The 21,570-nt window shown below is 43.8% G+C and overlaps 1 protein-coding gene across 1 annotated transcript in view; it reads right to left on the bottom strand.

Annotated features, from left to right (window-relative positions):
• Window positions 1-13,087: 13,087 nt before the first annotated feature.
• Window positions 13,088-21,570, bottom strand: part of tlx2 (T cell leukemia homeobox 2) — a 64,439-nt gene continuing 55,956 nt past the window's right edge. The window contains exons 2-3 of the mRNA XM_068040813.1: window positions 21,248-21,485; window positions 13,088-13,307 (exon numbers count right to left, since the gene is read on the bottom strand). Coding sequence (XP_067896914.1) covers window positions 13,088-13,307; window positions 21,248-21,485 — 458 coding nt within the window. The remainder of the gene's footprint in view (window positions 13,308-21,247; window positions 21,486-21,570) is intronic.

Below are 21,570 nucleotides of genomic sequence, written 5' to 3' on the forward strand. Positions count from 1 at the left end.
CAAAGACCATCTCCAACAAGAGCGGCACAGTGGTGCAGTGGTTAGCACCGCAGCCTCACAGCTCCAGCGACCCAGGTTCAGTTCTGGGTGCTGCCTGTGCGGAGTTTGCAAGTTCTCCCTGTGACTGCGTGGATTTCTGCCGGGTGCTTCGGTTTTCTCCCACAGCCAAAGACTTGCAGGTTGATAGGTAAATTGGCCATTGTAAATTGCCCCTAGTGTAGGTCGGTGATAGGAGAATTGAGGGGGGGGGGGGGGATGTGGTAGTGAATATGAGATTAATGCAGGATTAGTATAAATGGGTGGTTGTTGGTCGGCACTGTATCTCTAAAAAAATAAATAAGAGAGAATCTAACCATCTCCCCTTGACATTCAACGGCATTACCATCGGTGAATCCCCCACTATCAACATCCTCGGGACTACCATTGACCAGAAACTGAACTGGAGTAGCCATATAAATACCGTGGCTACAAGAGCAGGTCAGAGGCGAGGAATCTTGAGGCGAGTAACTCAACTCCTGACTCCCCAAAGCCTGTCCACCATCTAGAAGGCACAAGTCAGGAGTGTGATGGAATACTCTCCACTTACCTGGATGGGTGCAGCTCCAACAACACTCAAGAAGCTCAACACCATCCAGGACAAAGCAGCCCGCTTGATTGGCACCCCATCTACAAACATTCACTCCCTCCACCACTGACACACAGTGGCAGCAGTGTGTACCATCTAGAACAAAGAACAGTACAGCACAGGAACAGGCCATTCGGCCCTCCAAGCCTGTGACGATCTTGTTGCCTGCCTAAACTAACACCTTCTGCACTTCCGGGGCCCATATCCCTCTATTCCCTTCCTATTCATGTATTTGTCAAGATGTCTCTTAAACGTCGCTATCATATCTGCTTCCACCACCTCCCCTGGCAGCAGGTTCCAGGCACTCACCACCCTCTGTGTAAAGAACTTGCCTCACACATCCCCTCTAAACTTTGCCCTTCGCACCTTAAACCTATGTCCCCTAGTAACTGACTCTTACACCCTAGGAAAAAGCTTCTGACTATCCACTCTGTCCATGCCGCTCATAACTTTGTAAACCTCTATCATGTCACCCCTCCACCTCCGTCGTTCCAGTGAAAACAATCTGAGTTTTTCCAACCTCTCCTCATAGCTAATGCCCTCCAGACCAGGCAACATCCTGGTAAACCTCCTCTGTAGCCTCTCCAAAGCCTCCACGTCCATCTGGTAGTGTGGCAACCAGAATTGCACGCAATATTCTAAGTGTGGCCTAACTAAGGTTCTGTACAGCTGCAACATGACTTGCCAATTTTTATACTCTATGCCCCGACCGATGAAGGCAAGCATGCCGTATGCCTTCTTGACTGCCTTATCCACCTGCGTTGCCACTTTCAGTGACCTGTGGACCTGTATGCCCAGATCTCTCTGCCTGTCAATTATCCTAAGGGTTCTGCCATTTACTGTATACCTCCCACCTGCATTAGACCTTCCAAAATGTATTACCTCACATTTGACCGGATTAAACTCCATCTGCCATTTCTCCGCCCAAGTCTCCAACCGATCTATATCCTGCTGTATCCTCTGACAATCCTCATCATTATCTGCAACTCCACCAACCTTTTTTGTCGTCCGCAAACTTACTAATCAGACCAGCTACATTTTCCTCCAAATCATTTATATATACGACAAACAGCAAAGGTCCTGGCACTGATCCCTGCGGAACACCACTAGTCACATCCCTCCATTCAGAAAAACACCCATCCACTGTTACCCTCTGTCTTTTATGACCGAGCCAGTTCTGTATCCATCTTGCCAACTCACTTCCGATCCCGTGTGACTTCACCTTTTGTACCAGTCTGCCATGCGGGACCTTGTCAAAGGCTTTACTGAAGTCCATATAGATAACATCCACCGCCCTTCCTTCATCAATCATCATCGTCACTTCCTCAAAAAACTCAATCAAATTAGTAAGACATGACCTCCCCTTCACAAAACCATGCTGTCTCTCGCTAATAAGTTTGTTTGTTTCCAAATGGGAGTAAATCCTCCCGAATAATCCTCTCTAATATTTTCCCTACCACTGACGTAAGGCTCACCGGCCCATAATTTCCTGGATTATCCTTGCCACCCTTCTTGAACAAAGGAACAACATTGGCTATTCTCCAGTCCTCTGGGACCTCACCTGTAGCCAATGAGGGATGCAAAGATTTCTGTCAAGACCCCAGCAACTTTCTCCCTTGCCTCCCTCAGTATTCTAGGGTAGATCCCATCAGGCCCTGAGGATTTATCTACCTTACTGCTTTGCAAGACACCCAACACCACCTCCTTTTTGATAATGAGATGACTGAGACTATCTGCACTCCCTTCCCTAAGCTCATCATCCACCAAGTCCTTCTCCTTGGTGAATACTGATGCAAAGTACTCATTTAGCACCTCACCCATTTCCTCTGGCTCCACACATAGATTCCCATCTCTGTCCTTGAGTGGGCCAACCCTTTCCCTAGTTACCATCTTGCTCTTTATATATGTATAAAAAAGCCTTGGGATTTTCCTTAATCCTGTTTGCCAATGACTTTTCATGACCCCTTTTATCCCTCCTAACTCCTTGCTCAAGTTCCTTCCTACTATCTTTATATTCCTCAAGTGCTTCATCTGTTCCTAGCCTTCCAGCCCTTACAAATGCTTCCTTTTTATTTTTGACTAGGCTCACAATATCCCGTGTTATCCAAGCTTCCCGAAACTTGCCAAACTTGTCTTTCTTCCTCACAGGAACATGCTGGTCCTGGATTCTAATCAGCTGATGTTTGAAAGACTCCCACATGTACAAGATGCACTGCACCAAGGCTCCTTAGACAGAACCTTGCAAACCTGCGACCTCTACCAGTTAGAAGAACAAGGGCAGCAAATACATGGGAACACCACCATGTGCAAGTTCCTCTCCAAGTCACACACCATCCTGACTTGGAACTATATCACCGTTCCTTCACTGTCGCTGGGTCAAAATCCTGGAACTCCCTTCTTAACAGCACTGTGGGTGTACCTACCCCAAATGGACTGCAGCGGTTCAAGAAGGCAGCTCACCACCATCTTCTCAAGGGCAATTAGGGATGGACAATAAATGCTGGCCTGGCCAGCGATGCCCACATCCCATGAACGAATAAAAAAAAGGTGAATAACATAGATGCATTTAAGGGGAAGCGAGATACACATGAAGAAGAGAGGAATAGAGGAATGTGTTGATAGAAGTGGCTGAAGACAGGTGTCGTGTTGAGGGTAGACACCAGCATAAACCTGAAGGGCTGAATGGCCTGTTTCTGTGCTGTAAGTATTTTGTAATACTGTACAAAGAATGTCTATAACCAGAGGATGCAGATTTAGGTTAATTGGTGGAAGAATCAGAAGGGAGATAAAGAGAATTTGTTTTACGCAGCGAGTTGTTATGATCTGGAATGCACATCCCTGATTAAATAGTAACTTTTAAAAGGGAATTGGATACACAATAATGAAGAGGGAAAAAAATTGCAGGATATTTAGATCCTTGAGCCTGTTCCGTCATTGAATGAGATCATGGCTGATCTGTGACCTAGACCATACACCAGGCTTTGCCTCAAATCCCTTAATACCTTTGGCTAACAAAAATCTATCAATCTCAGTTTTAAGATTAACAATTGATCGAGCCATTGATCTACAACAATGATAACTTATATTTATATAGTACCATTAATGTCGTAAAATGTCCAAGGGTGCTTCACAGGAGCATTATAAAACAAGTTAGTTGTTAGTTGTTGTAGCCATTGATCTAGGACAATGCGGAAAGAGCAGGGGAGTGGACCTAATTGGATAGTTCTGTCAAAGAGCTGGCACAGCCATGATGGGCTGAGTAGCCTCTCTTTGTGCTGTACCACTCTAAGCTTCTACGATAATATTTGATTCTGGTCACTATGAAGTGGCTGTTGTGGAAAGTGTGTGGACAAGATTGGATTTGCAATATCAATAGCCTGGCAACATCCACTATCTTCAACTCACTTTGAAGAATGTTCCTGCACTTATTTATTTGATTCGCCAATGCATTTGTAAGACAACACTGCCCCTTTAATAGTCATCACTGCATTCCCCTACTCATGCTCTTTTGCTTACCTCAGATGTCTCTGTGATGATTGGATGTTTAAGGAATTTCAATAACATTTCCCCACAGCCTAGCTACCTGCTTTGTTTGTTCAGTTGCAAATACTTCATGGTTCACCAACATCTTCTCAACGACCTGCCCCTCTCCAGCTGTAAACATCCAGCCTGCATTTCCTCCCCGACACACATCATTCTTTGATGTCCTCAACAGCCCTGTATCATAACACAACTGATCCTTTTCCATTGAATTCCTCAAAGCTCTGTTCTGATGTATTAGACACATTCTTAACTATTTGTTTCATTGACAAGTGGCTGAAGGATTGTTTCAGAGCAGGTAGACATTCTAGATCAAAGTAAACACAAGCTTCCAAATAACTTGAATCACTCCGAATAAACATGTGCCTGATCCAAACCTACATTTCCAATGGACCAAACTACTTCCCATGTACTTCCATATTCACTCCCATTACATAGAATTCCAATAGACCCCTTCCCATTCACTTCTGTTATATAGAATCCCAATGGACTAAACCCCTTTACATAGACACCCGTGTACATTTCCAATGGGCAAAAAACCTTCACATTAATTTTTATTCTATACAATCCTAATTCCCTTGTGTGTAATATCAATTTAAAAAAAACATTATTCAGTCACAGGATGTGTTCATCACTTGCAAGGCTAGCATTTATTGCCCATCTCTAATTGCCCTTGAAAAGTTGGTGTTGAGCTGCCTTCGTAGCTTGTTAGGCCATTTCACAGGCCATGAGTCGACCATTTTGATGTCGGTCTTGAGTTACATATGGACGAGACTGGTTAGGTTTTCTTCCCTAAGGATCTATAGAGAACCAGTTGGGTTTTTATAACAGTTCAGTAGTTTCATGGTCACCGTTACTGATGCTAACCTTTTAATTCCAGATTTACTTAATTAAATGAATTTAATTCACAAACTGCCATGGTGGGATTTGAAACCACATCTCCAGATTAGTAGTCTAGTTCGCTGGATCACTAGTCTAATATAACCATTATGCTACCATACCCGTAACAGGACTGGGTTCCAATTCTTCTTCATATTCAGATGCATTGTATAGACTTTCTGTATGAAATCTCTTCCCATTCACTCCCATTGTACAGAATTGTAATTCAGCATTTTTCTTTCTGCCCAATGTGTAAATTTTCAGTGGATGCTCAATGATTGGGATGCAGCTCCAATGCTCCAGTTGCATTTTGGTGAGGGCTCCTAATTTACATATTCCCTGAAAACTTAATGAGTCTTTTGAACAGTTGTTGTGCTATCTCCCAATGCTCTATGCAATGTGGGTGGCTGCATTTAGGGTCACCTTTGGCCACCATCCCCAATGTTATGTTGCATTACTTCATGGGCCCCATTGGCACTCCACAACAAACGCTACAGCACAGCAATAAAATGTTACTCAGGTGTCAGGAATAGTTCTATTTCTGGGATTTCAATTCTAAGTAAGTACTTAAACTCAATTTTAATGCAAATACATATTTTCTGCTTTCTTCACAGAATCTTACAACACAGAAGGGGCCATCTGGCTCTTTGAAAGACCAGTCTAATTTAGTCCCACACCTGTGAGAATAGCAAGGATAAAGCAGTGGCGAAGAGAGAGAGAGAGACAGACAGAGCGAGAGAGCACTGCGAGAACAGAGGAAGGTCCGAGAGCACAGTGGGGATAATGCAGCAGCAGAGAGACAGAGCACTGTGAGAACAGTGGAAGGTCCGAGAGCACAGCAGGGATAAAGCAGTGGGGGAGAGACAGCGGAGGAACTCCAGGACACGTCATGTGTCTTGGATGACCACATGTGTAGGAAATGTGTCCAGCTGCTTCAGTTTGAACTCAGGATGTCCGAGCTTGTGGGGAAGCTAAAGTCACTGCAGAGCGTAGACTATCAGGACTATTTCCTGGTTCCTACTTTCCAGGAGGCAGTCACCCCACTGGCAGTAAGAGTTCAGCATACTAGTTGGGTAGCCATCTGAAAGACTAGCAAGAGGCAGGAGTCTTTGGGATGTGTGCCACTCTCAAACAGGTACTCAGCATTGGAGACTGCTGGGAGTGACAATGCCGTGAAAGAGTGCAGTCCAGACCATGGCACCAATGGGCTGTACAGGAGGAAGCAGCAGTGTAGAAATGCAGTTGTTATAGGAGATTCCATGGTCAGGGGGACAGAAAGGCATTTCTATGACCGTCATCGTGAATCCTGCATGGTGTGTTACCTCCTCGCGGAGAGGGTGCAGGATATTCCGCTGGGGGAAGGGAGTAAGCCAGAAGTTGTGGTACACGTTGGTACCAGTGATATATCAAGGGCAGTTATTGAGGTGCTATGGCCAGATTCTCAGAAGCTAGGGAAGAAATTAAAGAGTAGGACCTCAAAGATAGTAATCTTTGGATTACTCCCAGTGCCATGTGATAGTGACAGCAGAAATAGGAAGATAGCAATGATCAATACTTGGCTTGAAGCATGGTGCAGGATGGAAGACTTAAGATTCTTGGGGCATTGGGACCAGTTCTGGGGTAGAAGGCACCTATTCAAAAGGGATGGGTTGCACCTCAACAGGACTGGGATCAATGTCTTTGTAGGGAGGTTCACTGGTGTGGTTGTGGAGGGTTTAAAATAAATATGCAGGGGGATGGGTACCAGCATATGGAAGTAGAAAAGAGGAATAAGGTGCATGACGTGAGAGTGTTGGACAATACAGGAGAAGGGAGTAGTTCCATATTAGATAGGAGCAGGCTGAGAAGGGCTACAAAGAATGCAAAGACAGTATTACACTGCATGTATGTAAATGCACAAAGTGTAATAAATAAGGTTGATGAGCTACAAGCACAAATAGCCGTGAGGGAATATGATGTAGTGGCAATAACAGAATCGTGGCTTAAAAATGGTGAGGACTGGACACTTAATATCCAAGGATATAAAGTTTTAGGAGAAGATAGAGAAGGGAAAAAGGGAGGTGGGATGGCAGTACTGATTAGAGAAGACATTGTAGTGTTGGAAAGAGGGTATGTCTTTGAGAGGGCAAGAATAGATTCCATTTAGTTAGAGTTGAGAAGCAAAAAAGGTATGACCACACTGCTAGGGGTATTCTATAGGCCTCCAAATCGTGAGTGAGTGAGAGAGAGGAGCAAATCAGCAGGGACATCACAGAGATGTGCAAGAATATCAATAGAGTCATGGTATTTGGGACTTTAATTAACCAAATATTGGGATAATTGTGTAGGAAAAGGTAAGGAGGGGGAGGAATTTTTGGATTGTGTTCAGGAGAACTTCGTTGATCAGTATGTTCTCAGTCCAACTAGAAAGGAAGCATTGCTGGATCTGGTGCTGGGAAATGAGGTGGGACAAGTGGACCAAGTGGCTGTAGGTGAGCACTTGGGTAATATTGATCATCGTACCATAAGATTTAGACTAGTAATGCAGAAAAACAAGGAATGATATAAGGTAGAATGGCTAGATTGGAAGAGGGCGATGAGAAGGGATCTAGCCAGGATAAAATGGAACCAAAGACTGACAGGAAAAACTGTAATAGAACAATGGGTTATCTTTAAGGAAGAGATTCTTCAGGTACAGGCTAGATACATTCCAACAAGGGCGAAAGGTAAGGGAACCAAAAACAGGGCTCCTTGGATGACGAGTGAAATAGGCCAAATACAATAAGTTGAGAGGGGAGGTGAAGAGGAAAATAAGACCGGCAAAGAGAGAATATGAGAATAGAATGGCAGTCAACAAAAAAGGGAACCCAAAAATCTTCGACTGGAATGTAAATAGTAAGCAGGTAGAAAGAGGTCGAGTGGGTCTATTAGGGACAAAGAGGATAATAATTGCTTAGAGGCATAGGGCAAGGCTAGAATACTTAATGAGTATTTTTATTCTGTGTTTACTAAGGAAGAGGAATCTGACAAAATATTTTTAGAAGCAGAGAGAGCAGAGGCAATGGATAGGGTAACAATTGAGAGTGAGGAGATACTGGAAAGGCTGGCTATGCTTAGACTAAATAAGTCACCTGATCCGGATGACTTGCATCCCAGGTTGCTAAAGGAATTGGAGTTGGAGATAATGGATGGTTTTGCCATAATCTTCCAACCTTCCCTAGATATAGGGGAGTTGCCAGAGTATTGGAGTGTGGCAAATGTGACACAAGAAAGGGTGTAAGGACAGTTCAAGTAACTGCAGGCCATTTAGTTTAACAACAGTGGCGGGTAAGGTTTTTAGAAACAATAACCAGGGAAAGAATCAACAGGCTCTTGGAGAATTATGAGCTAATTAAGGATAGCCAGCACAGATTTGTAAAAGGCAGATCATGCTTGACTAATCTAATTGATATTTTTGATGAACTAACAGTGAAGGTTGATGAAGGGAATGGGGTAGATGTTGTTTATATGGACTTTCAGAAAGTGTTTGATAAAGTCTCACATAAAAGGCTGGTTAACAAAATTGAAGCTCATGGAATAGGAGAATCCATTCCCAATTGGATAAAAATATTGGCTTAAAGACAGAAAACCGTGTGGTAAATGGTTGTTTTTCGGACTGGAGGATGATAGACACTGGTGTTCCCCAAAGGTCAGTGCTTTTTTTGCCATATATAAATGACTTGGATCTTGGAAGTACAGAGTACAATTTCAAAATTTGCCAATGATACCAAACTTGGAGATACGGCAAACAGTGAGGATGATGCCAATTAACTGCAACGCATCATAGATAGGCTAGCAGAATGAGCAGACAACTGGCAGATGGAATTTAATATAGACAAGTGTGTGGTGATGCATTTTGGTAGAAGGGATAGGATAAAGCAATATAGACCTAATGGTGCAGTTCTAAAGAGTGTACAGGAACAGAGGGACCTGGGAGTGCATGCGCATTGATCTTTGAAGGTGGCAGAACATATTGAGAGAGTGGTTCATAAAGCATATGGGATCTTGGGCTTCACAAAATCAGGGAAGTAATGCTGAATCTTTATAATGCTCTGGTTAGGCCTCAACTGGAGTATTGAATTCAGATCTGGTGACCACACTTTAGGAAGCATGAGAGGGTCTTTGAGAGGGTGCAGAAGAGACCCACCGATCCAGTCATCTACCTCTTCCAACTAAAAGCCTCAGGACCACCAAAGTCAGCTAGAAGCCAGCTGAATCACCAAACCCCACAGACTGTATACCCTTTTTTATGGACTCTAGCTCAACCAATCTACCTTTTGACCCTCTGTAACCTATTTGTGTGTGTAAACCTCCAAAGCCTGTGTGAGTGAAAGTTGACGTGCTGTTTATTATTTTCATTCGTTCGGTTTAGGTATAATAAAGTTAACCTCTTTCTTTGTTATCTCAAGAAAACCTGCCCGATTGGTTCTTGTTATGATCATGGCAAGTAAGTAATCAAACACCTATTGAATTGGTCAGTACATCCACTTTAAGAAAGAATTAAACCTGTTGTGGTCAAACAATGAGAGGGAAAAGAGGGAAGCCCTTCGACCTCTCCTCACTTGACCGTAACACAAGGTTAGTTTGGAAAAGCTGGGGTTGTTCTCCCTGAAACAAAGGAGACTAAGGGGAGATTTGATAGAAGTGTACAAGATTATGACAGGCTTAGATAAGTTAGACAAGGAAAACCTGTTCCTATTTGCTGATGGTACAAGGACTAGAGGACTCAGATAGAAGATTTTGGGAAGAGATGCCGGGAATGTGAGGAAGAACTTTTTTTACGTGGTGGATGGTAATGACGTGGAACTCGCTGCCCATGAGGGTGGTGGAAGTGGAGACAATCAATGTTTTCAAAAGGAAATTGGATGGCAACTTGAAAGAAATAAACTTGCAGGGATACGGGGATCCAGTGGGGGAGTGGGACTGACTGGGGCTCCATGGAGAGGTGGCATGGACTCGATGGGCCAAATGGCCTCCTTCTATGTGTAAATGTCTCTGTGACCTCAGCTTTCTCTCCATAACCATGCAAATTAGTCAATTCCATTTTGAAAGTCTCTATATAATCTGCTTCCACCACCCTTTCAGGTAGTGCATTCTGTGCCTGTGTGAAAAAGTTTCTCATTTTCCCTCTAGTTCTTTTGCCAATTATTTTAAATCCGTGTACTTTGGTTACTGACGCACTTGCTAGTTCATCCCGGCTAACGCTACTTATCTAAACATATGCTAACTCTATTAGGTGTCCCCTTAACCTTAGCTGCTGTAAGGAGAACAGTCCCAGCTTCTCCAAATAGTTTCATTCCTTATCTCTCTCTCTTTGATGACTTTTTTTTGCCTTACTTCCATCTGACATCCATCAATTGTGTTCTGCTCTATGGCAGGTTTTAATTCAAGTATTGCACGTGAGATTCCTGAGTCACTCACTAGGGAAAAGTAGCTGAAGCAGTTTCCTGCTGCCGTCATTATACACTTTATCTTTGGAGAACCTTCTCCTAGGTGGGCTGCAAGCAAGGTTAATAAACCCCACCTACCCTTTACAATTGAAGGGAGAATCCACCTGTACCCTGTGAATGTAGGAACCAAATATGCAGACCCAGTTCTCCAGTTTGTGCCCATCAAGGTTGTCTGGAGAGGGAACCAAGTCCCCCCACATATCCACCTAACATTCACCAACCAAATTCTAGTCTTAATTCGCTGGGATTGTCTGGACCATGGCTTGAAACCTTCATCTTCTGACGCAGAGACAGGTAATGCTGACACTAAGCCTAAAGCTTATTCCTTCTATGGGAGGTAAGCACATACTTGTCATGAGGTCACAGTGTCTCCCACATACATGTAGAATCTCATAGAAATAACAGCATAAAAACGAGGTCATTTTGACCCAACCAGTATCATTGTTCATCATCTATATGATCATTAGTCCTAATCCCAAGAGCCTGCCCTGTTCCCATAACTGTTCCTCCTTCCTTCAACTACATCTTTAAGCTATTCTTAAATGTTGAAATGAACTCTGTTTTAATCACAACAGCAATGACTTGTGTTTATACAGCACCTTTAACATGGGAAAACGTCTCATGGTTCATCAAAGGAGCATAATCAAAATAAACTTTGACACTGAGCCACAAGCAACATATCAGGATAGGCCACCAAAAGCTTGGTCAATGATGTAGGTCTTAAGGAGCAACTTAAATGAGGAGATGGAGAGGTAGGGAAACTGAAAGTTTTAGGGCAACTGAAGGCAGTCACTGCTGGTGGAGTGATTGAAATCAGGGACACAAGGGAGACCAGAATTTGGAGCAGCTGACTCACTAGCTGCGGTCGTACCCTTGACAGCCTTACCATCCTCTGTGTAAAAACACTTCTCCTGTCAGGAACTCAAAGCAGGTCTTAGAACTGCCAGTATGAATCTTACCTCCTGACTAGAGGAAACTCTGGTAAATAGCTGTAGTGATCCTGACATTCGTCCTGGGCATACGGATGAAAGACTTATCTTCTAGTAGCTGAATCCCTCTGAAGTTTCCCTCAGAATACCAGGTACTCATCTACACACAGTTTAATCCGGTAAAGTGAGTGATTAGAGGGCCGAATCGATCTCAACCTATTCTCAAACTATATTCTCCCAACTCTGAAGTGAATTGAGAAGCGATTCACTCCGAGTTCACAGGCTCTCGGCTGCCCAAAAGTGGCATCCATCTGAACATCTTGCAGGAGGTGTCAATGCAGAGATGAGGGACAGAGAGAGAGAGAGAGAGAGAGGGGAGCTTTTTTCCTTCTTCTGATGGAGGGAGGGGTTTCTGAACATTCCTGAATTGAGCAAGAACCCTGATCAGATCACAAATGAGAGAACTTCTGTAACAAGTTACTTCATTGTCAGTGCTGTCATTTTAACCCAAGCTAACCCCACATTTGGGCCACCAGGGGTTAACTGCAGAATGACAATGGGAGTTGCAACATCACAGGTTAGATCGAGAGAAACTATTTTCTCTGGTGGGGGAGTCCAGAACAAAGAGACTTAACGTTAACATTAGAGCCAGGCCTTTCAGGGGGTGATATCAGGAAGCACTACTTCACACAAAGGGGAGTGAAAATGTGGAACCCTCTTCCTGAAGAATGCTGTTGAGGCTTGGGGGAGGTGTGGTGGGGTGGGGGGTGTTTCAAACTGAGATTGAGAGAGTTTTGTCAGGCAGGGCTATTAAATATTACAGAACCAAGGTAGGTTGATAGATATATTAAGGTACAGAATGCCAATGATCTAATTGAATGGTGAAACAGGCATGAGGGGCTGAATGGCCTACTGCTATTCCCTCAATGCTTCCATCCGCCAGATCCTGAGGTCCACCCCGATACCAAGTCCGACCCTACGACCCCAAGCACAAAGGTTTCCAACCATTTACCTGTGGATCTCTACGCTGACACCTGGAGCATCTATCTTGTGCTGCCTTCCCTAGCCCAATATCCGGAGCTCCTACGACATCACCATTTGTGCGCTGGGTAGTAACCCTGCCCCAGGTGGGAGGGTGACCCAAGAATGAGCAGTCCCTGAATTTAACTCTCATGGTTTCCCCAGCCAAGTTGGTTGTCAGCAGTTAACATTATATAAGGTATTAAAGCTTTGAAATGAAGTTTGCTCGGGGGTATATTATCTCATAGTCATTGACTGAATTTGTGTAACTGAGTCATCTAGTTAACACTTGCCATGCGTTTCTCCTCTGCCAAGTGCCTCAGGATATTTTCTACTGGCCTATTATTTAAAGGCAAGTTGCTGTATCTGCTCGATTGACTCACTCATTTTCAAAACAGTGGAAATAAAGTTTGATTTAATGAGTCATTTTTTATTCCCTTTTTTGCATTGCAATAACCCTTTAGCAAGTATTTTTTTGTGTGATAACCTTATATTTTACATTTTAAAAAGAAAAGATTCCAGCCAGTAATATACAGTAATGCGCAGCACTATTTGGTAGCAGGAGTTTCAGCGTCTCTGCCAATGGGGGGAAAAAAACCCCAAAATGATTGTCAATTCATGGTTGCTCAGACCACCGAGGCCACTGAGGTCACGGAGGTGATTTTGCTGCTGTCGTCTGCCCAGGGCTGAAGGTTCTGCAGCGCGTAAAGTGAGGCATTGTGCAGGCACAAGGGGTCCTGCTGAATGGGCTGAGTCAGCGATTTCTGGAAGGCTTCCTGCTGAAGCTGGATCATCAGTCGGTTCGCCTGCTGTCGCTCAGCCTCCCGTTCCTCAGCCGTCTGCCTCCTGGTTTTTAAGATAACCACAGAAAAACTGTGCATTAGGGAAAGTGCTTACTCGTTCTCTTCCCAATACAATTGACATGCTTTTAAAACCCAAGCTTGGCGTGATCACATCGCTATACTTGATTATCTAACATTTTTCTGACTGTTACCAGTGTTAGTGGTGTCCTTCGTCAAGTGTCCTTCCTTATATATGTTTATCAGTCTCTGTATGAGAGTGTGTGAATTGTGTCTATGTGTGTGAATCAGTCTCTATATGTGAGTGCGTATATCAGTCTCTGTGTGTAAGTGTGTGTATCAGTCTCTGTGTTAGAGTGCGTGTATCAGTCTCTGTGTGTAAGTGTGTGTATCAGTCTCTGTGTTAGAGTGCGTGTATCAGTCTTTGTATGTGAGTGTGTGTATCAGTCTGTGTGTGTGTGTATATCAGTCTGTGTGTGTATCAGTCTCTGTATGTAAGTGTGTATCAGTCTCTGTGTGTGTATATCGGTCTCTATATGCTGTGTGTGTGTGTGTGTGTGTGTGTGTCAGGCTCTGTATGCTGTGTGTGTATCAGTCTCTGTATGCTGTGTGTGTGTATCTGTGTGTGTGTGTATGTATCAGTCTGTGTGTGTATCAGTCTGTGTATGTGAGTATGTGTATCAGTCTGTGTATGTGAGTGTGTGTATCTGTGTGTGTGTCAGGCTCTGTATGCAGTGTGGGTATCAGTCTGTGTGTGTGTGTTTGTGTGTGTGTGTGTCAGTCTCTGTATGCTGTGTGGGTATCAGTCTGTGTATGTGTGTGTGTATCTGTGTGTGTATCAGGCTCTGTATGTAAGTGAGTGTATCAGTCTGTGTGTGTGTGTGTGTGTATATCAGTCTCTGTATGTAAGTGAGTGTATCAGTCTGTGTGTGTGTGTGTATATCAGTCTTTGTATGTAAGTGTGTGTGTCAGGCTCTGTATGCTGTGTGTATATCAGTCCCTGTATGCAGTGTGTGTCTCAGTCTGTGTGCGTGTGTATCAGTCTGTGTGTGTGTATCAGTCTCTGTATGTAAGTGTGTGTATCAGTCTGTGTGTGTACATCAGTCTCTGCATGTGAGTGTGTGTATCAGTCTCTTTATGTCAGTGTGTGTATCAGGTTCTGTATGCTGTGTGTGTATCAGTCTGTGTGTGTGTGTATCAGTCTGTGTGTGTATCAGTCCCCATATGTGTGTGTGCACACATTTTTATTCCTTTTTTGCATTGCAATAACCCTTTAGCAAGTATTTGTTGTGTTATAACTTTATATTTTACATTTTAAAAAGAAAAGATTCCAGCCAGTAATATACAGTAATGCACAGAACTATTTGGTAGCAGGAGTTTCAGCATCTCTGCCTGTGGGAAAAAAAACCCAAAATGATTGTTGATTCATGGTTGCTCAGACCACCGAGGGCACTGAGGGGAGCAATGTATTAACATGGATAGAAGATTGGCTGGCTGGCAGAAAACAGAGAGTGTGCATAAATGGGTCCCTTTCTGATTGGCAGGATGTGACGAGTGGAGTCCCGCAGGGGTCTGTGCTGGGGCCTCAACCTTTTACAATTTATATCAATGACTTAGACGAGGGGAGCGATGGCATGGTAGTTAAATTTGCAGATGACAGAAAAATACGTAGGAAAGTATGTTGTGAAGAGGACATAAGGAGGTTGCAGACTGACATAGATAGGTTGAGTGAATGGGCAAAAATCTGGCAGATGGAGTATAATGTGGGAAAATGTGAAGTTATTCACTTTGGCAGGAAGATTAAAAAATCATAATCTTACTTAAAGGGAGAACAGCTGCAGAACTCTGAGGTGCAGAGGGATCAAGGTGTTCCAATGCATGAGTCATAAAAAGTTAGTATGCAGGTACAGCAGGTAATAAAGAAGGCTCATGGAATGCTATCCTTTATTATGAGAGGAATTGAAAATAAAAGTAAGGATGTGATGCTTCAGTTATACAGGGCATTGGTGAGACCACATCTCGAAAACTGTGTGCAGTTTTGGTCTCCTTATTTAAGGAAGGATGGAGGTTTCAGAGGAGGTTTACTTACTAGATTGATACCTGGAATGAGCAGGTTGTCTTATGAGGAAAGGTTGGACAGACTGGGCTTGTTTTCACTGGAGTTTAGAAGAGTGAGGGGAGATTCGATTGATGTATATAAGATCCTGAACGGTCTTGACAAGGTGAATGTGGAAAGGATGTTTTCTCTTGTGGGTGAGTCCAGAACTAGGGGTCACTGTTTTAAAATTAGGGGTCGCCCTTTTAGGACAGAGATGAGGTGAAATTTTTTCTCTCAGAGGGTTGTGCGACTTTGCAACTCTCTGCCTCAGAAGGTGGTGGAGGCGGGGTCATTGAATAATTTTAAGGCGAAGGTAGATAGTTCTTTTTGGGTAAGGGAATCAAAGGGTTAGATGGGAGTGTGGAATTCAAGTCAGAAACAGATCAGCCATGATCTTATTGAATGGCGGAGTAGGCTCATGGGGCATAATGGCCTACACCTGCTCCTAATTCATATGTTCGTATCAGTCTCTGTATGTGAGTGCATGTATCAGTCTCTGTATGTCTGTGTGTATCAGTCTCTGTCTTTGTGTGTGAGCATTAGCCTATGTATGTGTGTGTGTGTACCAGTCTCTGTCTGTGTGTGTGTATCAGTCTGTGTGTGTGTGTGTGTGCATTAGCCTCTGTATGTGTGTGTGTGCCAGTTTCTGTATGTGTGTGTGTGTGTATTAGCCTCTGTATGTGTGTGCTTGTATCAGTTTCTGTATGTACGTGTGTGTGTATCAGTCTCTGTCTTTGTGTGTGAGCATTAGCCTATGTATGTGTGTGTGTTTGTGTATCAGTCTCTGTATGTGACTGCGTGTCTCAGTCTGTGTATGTATGTGTGCATCAGTCTCTGTATCTGTGTGCGTGTATCAGTCTCTGTATGACAAAATTAATATGCCTCATTCTTGGCAGGTGGGGGGTCTGCATGACACTAGAGCTAAGATGAAGAAGGGTGAGATTTTCTCTCGTGCTGATTTTCTTTGCATAATCTCAAGCATGTTTAGAATTTCCTGAGAAATACCAAGCAACAATAACGTGCATTTATATAGCACCTTTCATGTAATAAAATGCCCCAAGGCTTTTCACTGGACTGACTATCAACCAAAATTTGCCATTGAACTGCATAAGGACATAGGCTTGGTCAAAGAGGTGTTTTAAGGAGCAGAGAGAGGTAGAGAGGCAGAAGGGTTTAGGGAGGGAAATCCAGAGAACATAAGAAATAGGAGGAGGAGTAGACGAGACAGCCCATTGAGCTTGCTCCGCCATTCAACAGGATCATGGCTGATCTTCTGCTTCAACTTCACTTTCCACCCGCTCCCCATATCCCTTGATTCCCTGAGGGACTACATATCCATCTCAGCCTTAAATATACGCAATGATGGAGTATCCACAACCCTCTGGGGTAGAGAATTCCAAAGATTCACAACCCTTTGAGTGAAAAAACGTCTCATCATCTCAGTCCTAAATAATCAATGGAGCAATAAAAATCAGGGATGAGCAAGAGGCCAAGAATTGGAATAGCACAGAGAGCTCGGAGGGATTTAGGGCTGGAGGAGGTTACAAAGATATGAAGGCTACGGAGGGATTTGAAAACAGGATTGAGAATTTCAAAATCGAGAAACTGCTGTACCTAAGCTGCAGATGATGTTTCTGCAAATGCACAGAGTGTCGCTAAGCATGAAAACATACTTCTTGCCAAATGCACAAACATTTGCATTGCATAGTGTGCAGAGGAATCTAGTACATATTTGTAAGTGAGCAGCACCAGTCGGGAAAATAAATTCTACAGCAACCCAGAGAAGAAAGGAGCTCAGAAGGTGGAAATGACTACAAGACAGAGAGGTGGATAGAATCACAGCGTGATACAGCACAGGCGCCGGCTATTTATCCAATTGTGCCTGTGCCAGCTCTTTGAAAAAGCTATCCAATTAGTCTAACTCCTTTACGCTTTCCCCATAGCCCTGCAAATTCATCCCCTTCAAGTAATTATCAAATTCTTTTTTGAGAGTTATTATTGACTGTGCTTCTTTTGTCATTTCAGGCAATGCATTCCAGATCACACCAACGTGCTTTTAAAAAAAAATATCAGTCACGATTGTATTGAATAGTGGACCAGGCTCGGGGAGCCGAATGGTCTACTCCTGTTCCTATTTCTTATGTTGCTATGTTACCTGCCAATGGAAACAGTTTCTCCTTATCAAAATATCTCAAAATCTTGAACGCCTTTATTAAATCTCCCTTTCACCTCCACCGCTTCAAGAGGCTGGAGGTTAAAGGTTCACAAACTTGTATCGGGATGGACCTGAATGAGGGAGGGAGTTGGATTCGCTCTTTGTCTTTCAATTATTCTTACATTCTTATGAAATTATCCTATTCATATTTCTTACATGTGCGGCATGGTTGAACACGTCAGCTACTAGCCAGTGGCAAAGTGAGCTGTACTTTACCGCACAAATACTAGTAATTGCTATTTCCTCAGGGATAGTATCAGATTCTATGTCAGTGACAGGCAATTAGACTGGTGAAGCCAGTCCTGAATAGTGAAGATCACACACACACCTTTCCACTGAACCTACAGTGCAAAAAACTAACATAGGGAGGGGTAAATGACTGAGTAAGATTTCCATGCTTTAACTGACAGTCTTCTGGCCTCAACATTGAGTTCAGCAATTCCAGATCAAAAGCACCGCTCCCATTTTCTCCGGACGACAGGTGTTATTAATGGTCTGCTGTAATCATTTACAACTCCTCCAGACCTATAACTTTCTTCTTTTTACTTGTCCCATTACCATTCATCTCTTTTGTTGTTTAATCACTCCTGCCCTCCATCTAACACCCTTCGTTCTTTACTCCCTCCCTCTCCCACCCCCATCCTTTTAAACACCTTTTCCTTGGCTCTGTACTTGCTGTTGAACTGTTACATCTCTAACTTCTAGTTCTGGTGAAAGGTCTTAGCCCAGGAATGTAGGAGGGTAATTCTAGCCTAACCCACCCATCGAGAAACTGAGAGGTCGGATGCAATGCTGGTTTCACACCTGCCCGGGTTTACTCTACTGAAGTTAAGGAGATTAAAATGAGTGTGGTCTATTCCAGTGTTCCACCCGATTCCGTTGGTTTCTTGCTGCAATTATACAAGGCCTTGGTGAGACCACATCTGGAATATTGTGCGCAGTTTTGGTCTCCTTATCTGAGGAAGGATGTTCTTGCTATGGAGGGAGTGCAGCGAAGGTTCACCAGACTGATTCCTGGGATGGCAGGACTGATGTATGAAGAAAGATTGGGTCAATTAGCCTTGTATTTGCTAGAGTTTAGCAGAATGAGAGGGGATCTCATAGAAATCTACAAAATTCTAACAGAATTGGACAGACTAGATGCAGGAAGGATGTTCCCGATGGCGGGGGAGTCCAGGACCAGGGGTCATAGACTAAGGATAAGGGGTAAGCCATTTAGGACTGAGATGAGGAGGGATTTCTTCACCCAGGGTGGTGAACCTGTGGAATTCTCTACCACAGAAAGTAGTTGAGGCCAAATCATTAAATATATTCAAGAAAGAGTTAGATAAAGGGATCAAGGGATACGGGGAGAAAGCGGGAACAGGGTACGGAGCTTGGATGATCAGCCATGATCGTATTGAATGGCGGTGCAGGCTCGAAGGGCCGAATGGCCTACTCCTGCTCCTATTTTCTATGTTTCTATGTCTATGTTTCCAGATTGGCAGGTTAGATTAAAATTACCCCCCTCCCCCCAACCCCAATTAACTCTGTTTCTGTCTTGCAAATGCTGCCTGACCTGCTAAGCATTTCCAGCATTTTCTATTTTTATTTCAGATTTCTAGTATCCACGGTATTTTGGGTTTGTGCTGCCATGCTTAGATCCCGATTCCTGTCTGCCTTGCCTTTGGAGCATAACTCTCAACCTCTTCCCTCTACAGAGATATATCTGATTACCATTGAAATCACTCAGCAATGTAAATTTTGTGCTGCCCTTCATGCTGCTTCCTAAAAGGTACATAAAATCTATAGCTCAGAGACAGGCCATTTGGCCCAACTGGTCTATGCCAGTGGTTATACTCCACACAAGGTGCCGCCCACTCTAATTATATTTGCTACCCTGCCCCCATGTTTCTCTATGCCCTTCTGCTTCATGTATGCCTGAAGCTTGCCCTTTAATACGTCAATGCTATCTGCCTCAACCATTCCATATGACAGCGAGCTCCACATTTTAATTTTTTGAAGAGGAGAAGAGAGTTCAGGAAGAATGGCTAAAAGAAAAAAGATGGAACTTGCATTTCTATTGTATCTTTCATTCAGGACATCCCAAAGCGCTTTACAGCCAATGAAGTACTTTTGAAGTGTAGTCACTGTTGTAAGAAAAACAGCATTCAATTTGCACACAGCAAGCTCCCACAACCATGCAATGACATCAATGACCAGATAACCTGCTTTTAGTGATGTGGTTGAGGATAAATATTGGCTAGGCTAAAGGGGAGAACTCCCTTAATCATCTTCAAAATAATGCTTTTACATCCACCTGAGAGGGCAGACAAGTCCTCAGTTTAACTTCTCATCTGAAAGACGGTACCTCCAACCATGCTTCACTCTCTTAGTCCTGAACTGGAGTGTCAGCACTCAAGTTTCTGGTGTAGGATTTCAGCGTCAACAATCTGCATTAATATAAATACCTTTAAAATAATAAAATGTCCTCAATTAGACAAAATCTGAACCCATGACCTTCTGACTCAGAGGTGAGAGTGCGAGCTAGGGTTGTCACCCTACAGTAGAGAAAGAAGACCAACAGAAAAAGGGAGTTTATAGGAGAGGAGAGCTCCAAGGGTACATTTACCAGGCTTGTATTCCTTGAAATAGAAAAGTTTAAGGGAAGATTTTTAAAAGGAATTATTTATTTATTTAGAGATACAGCACTGAAACAGGCCCTTCGGCCCACCGAGTCTGTGCCGACCAACAACCACCCATTTATACTAACTCTACAGTAATCCCATGTTCCCTACCACCTACCTACACTAGGGGCAATTTACAATGGCCAATTTACCTATCACCTGCAAGTCTTTGGCGGTGGGAGGAAACTGGAGCACCCGGCGGAAACCCACGCGGTCACAGGGAGAACTTGCAAACTCCGCACAGGCAGTACCCAGAATCAAACCCGGGTCCCTGGGGCTGTGAGGCTGTGGTGCTAACCACTGCGCCACTGTGCAGAGAGAAACATTTCTCGCTGGTGGGGCAGTCTAGGACAAGGGGACATAACCTCAAAATCAGAGCCTGGCTATTCAGGAGAAAAGTTAGAAAACATTGCTTCATGCAAAAGATGGTCCCACAAAAGGCAGTAGATGCTAGCTCAATTAATAATTTTAAAACAGAGATCAATCAATTTTTGCTAGCCAAGGGTACAAAAGTGCCAAGGTGGTTGGACGCAGCTAAGAAAGAGATCAGCCACGATGAGAACCTAGGAACATATAAGAGCGGGAGTAGGCCATACAAGCCCTTGAGCCTGTTTTGTGATTCAATAAGATCATGGCTGAGTTTCTACCTCAACTCCACTTTTCCACCCTATCCCCATATTCCTTGATTCCCATAGTGCCCAAAAAGTCTAACGCTCAATCTTGATAATACTCAATGACTGAGCATCCACAGACCTCTGTGGTGGAGAATTCTAAAGATTCATAACTCTTTGAGTGAAGAAATTCTCCTTTCAATCTTAAATAGCTGACCCCTTATCCTGACACTGTGACCCTTAGTTCTGGACTCTATAGCCAGGAGAAACAGCCTCTCGGCATCTACTCTGTCAAGCCCTCTAAGAATTTTTATACATTTCAATGAGATACATTGAATGGCAGAACAGGCTCGAGGGGCTGATTGGCCTCCAACTGCTTCTTATGATGGGTATTACCTCCACTTGGTCCTTCTGTTCTGGAACCAGGTCTTGACTTGGGCGTCAGTCATCTTGAGGGCCTTGGCCAGTGTTGCCCTCTCGGCTGAGGCCAGGTACTTCTGCCGGTGGAAGCGCTTCTCCAGCTCACAGATCTGCAGACGGCTGAACGACGTCCTGGGCTTCTTCCGCTTAGGAGGGGTGCGGTTCTGGTACGGGTGGCCAATCCTCCTGGCTACAGTGAAGGGGGACAGGGCAGCTGGTGAGAGCAGAGTGGGAGAAGTCAGCCATAGGTAGAAAGAAAATACACACTGTCACAACAAGGGATCGGGTGGGGTGGGTTT

The sequence above is a fragment of the Heterodontus francisci genome, chromosome 1, assembly GCF_036365525.1.
Source record: "Heterodontus francisci isolate sHetFra1 chromosome 1, sHetFra1.hap1, whole genome shotgun sequence".
Taxonomy (NCBI): domain Eukaryota; kingdom Metazoa; phylum Chordata; class Chondrichthyes; order Heterodontiformes; family Heterodontidae; genus Heterodontus; species Heterodontus francisci.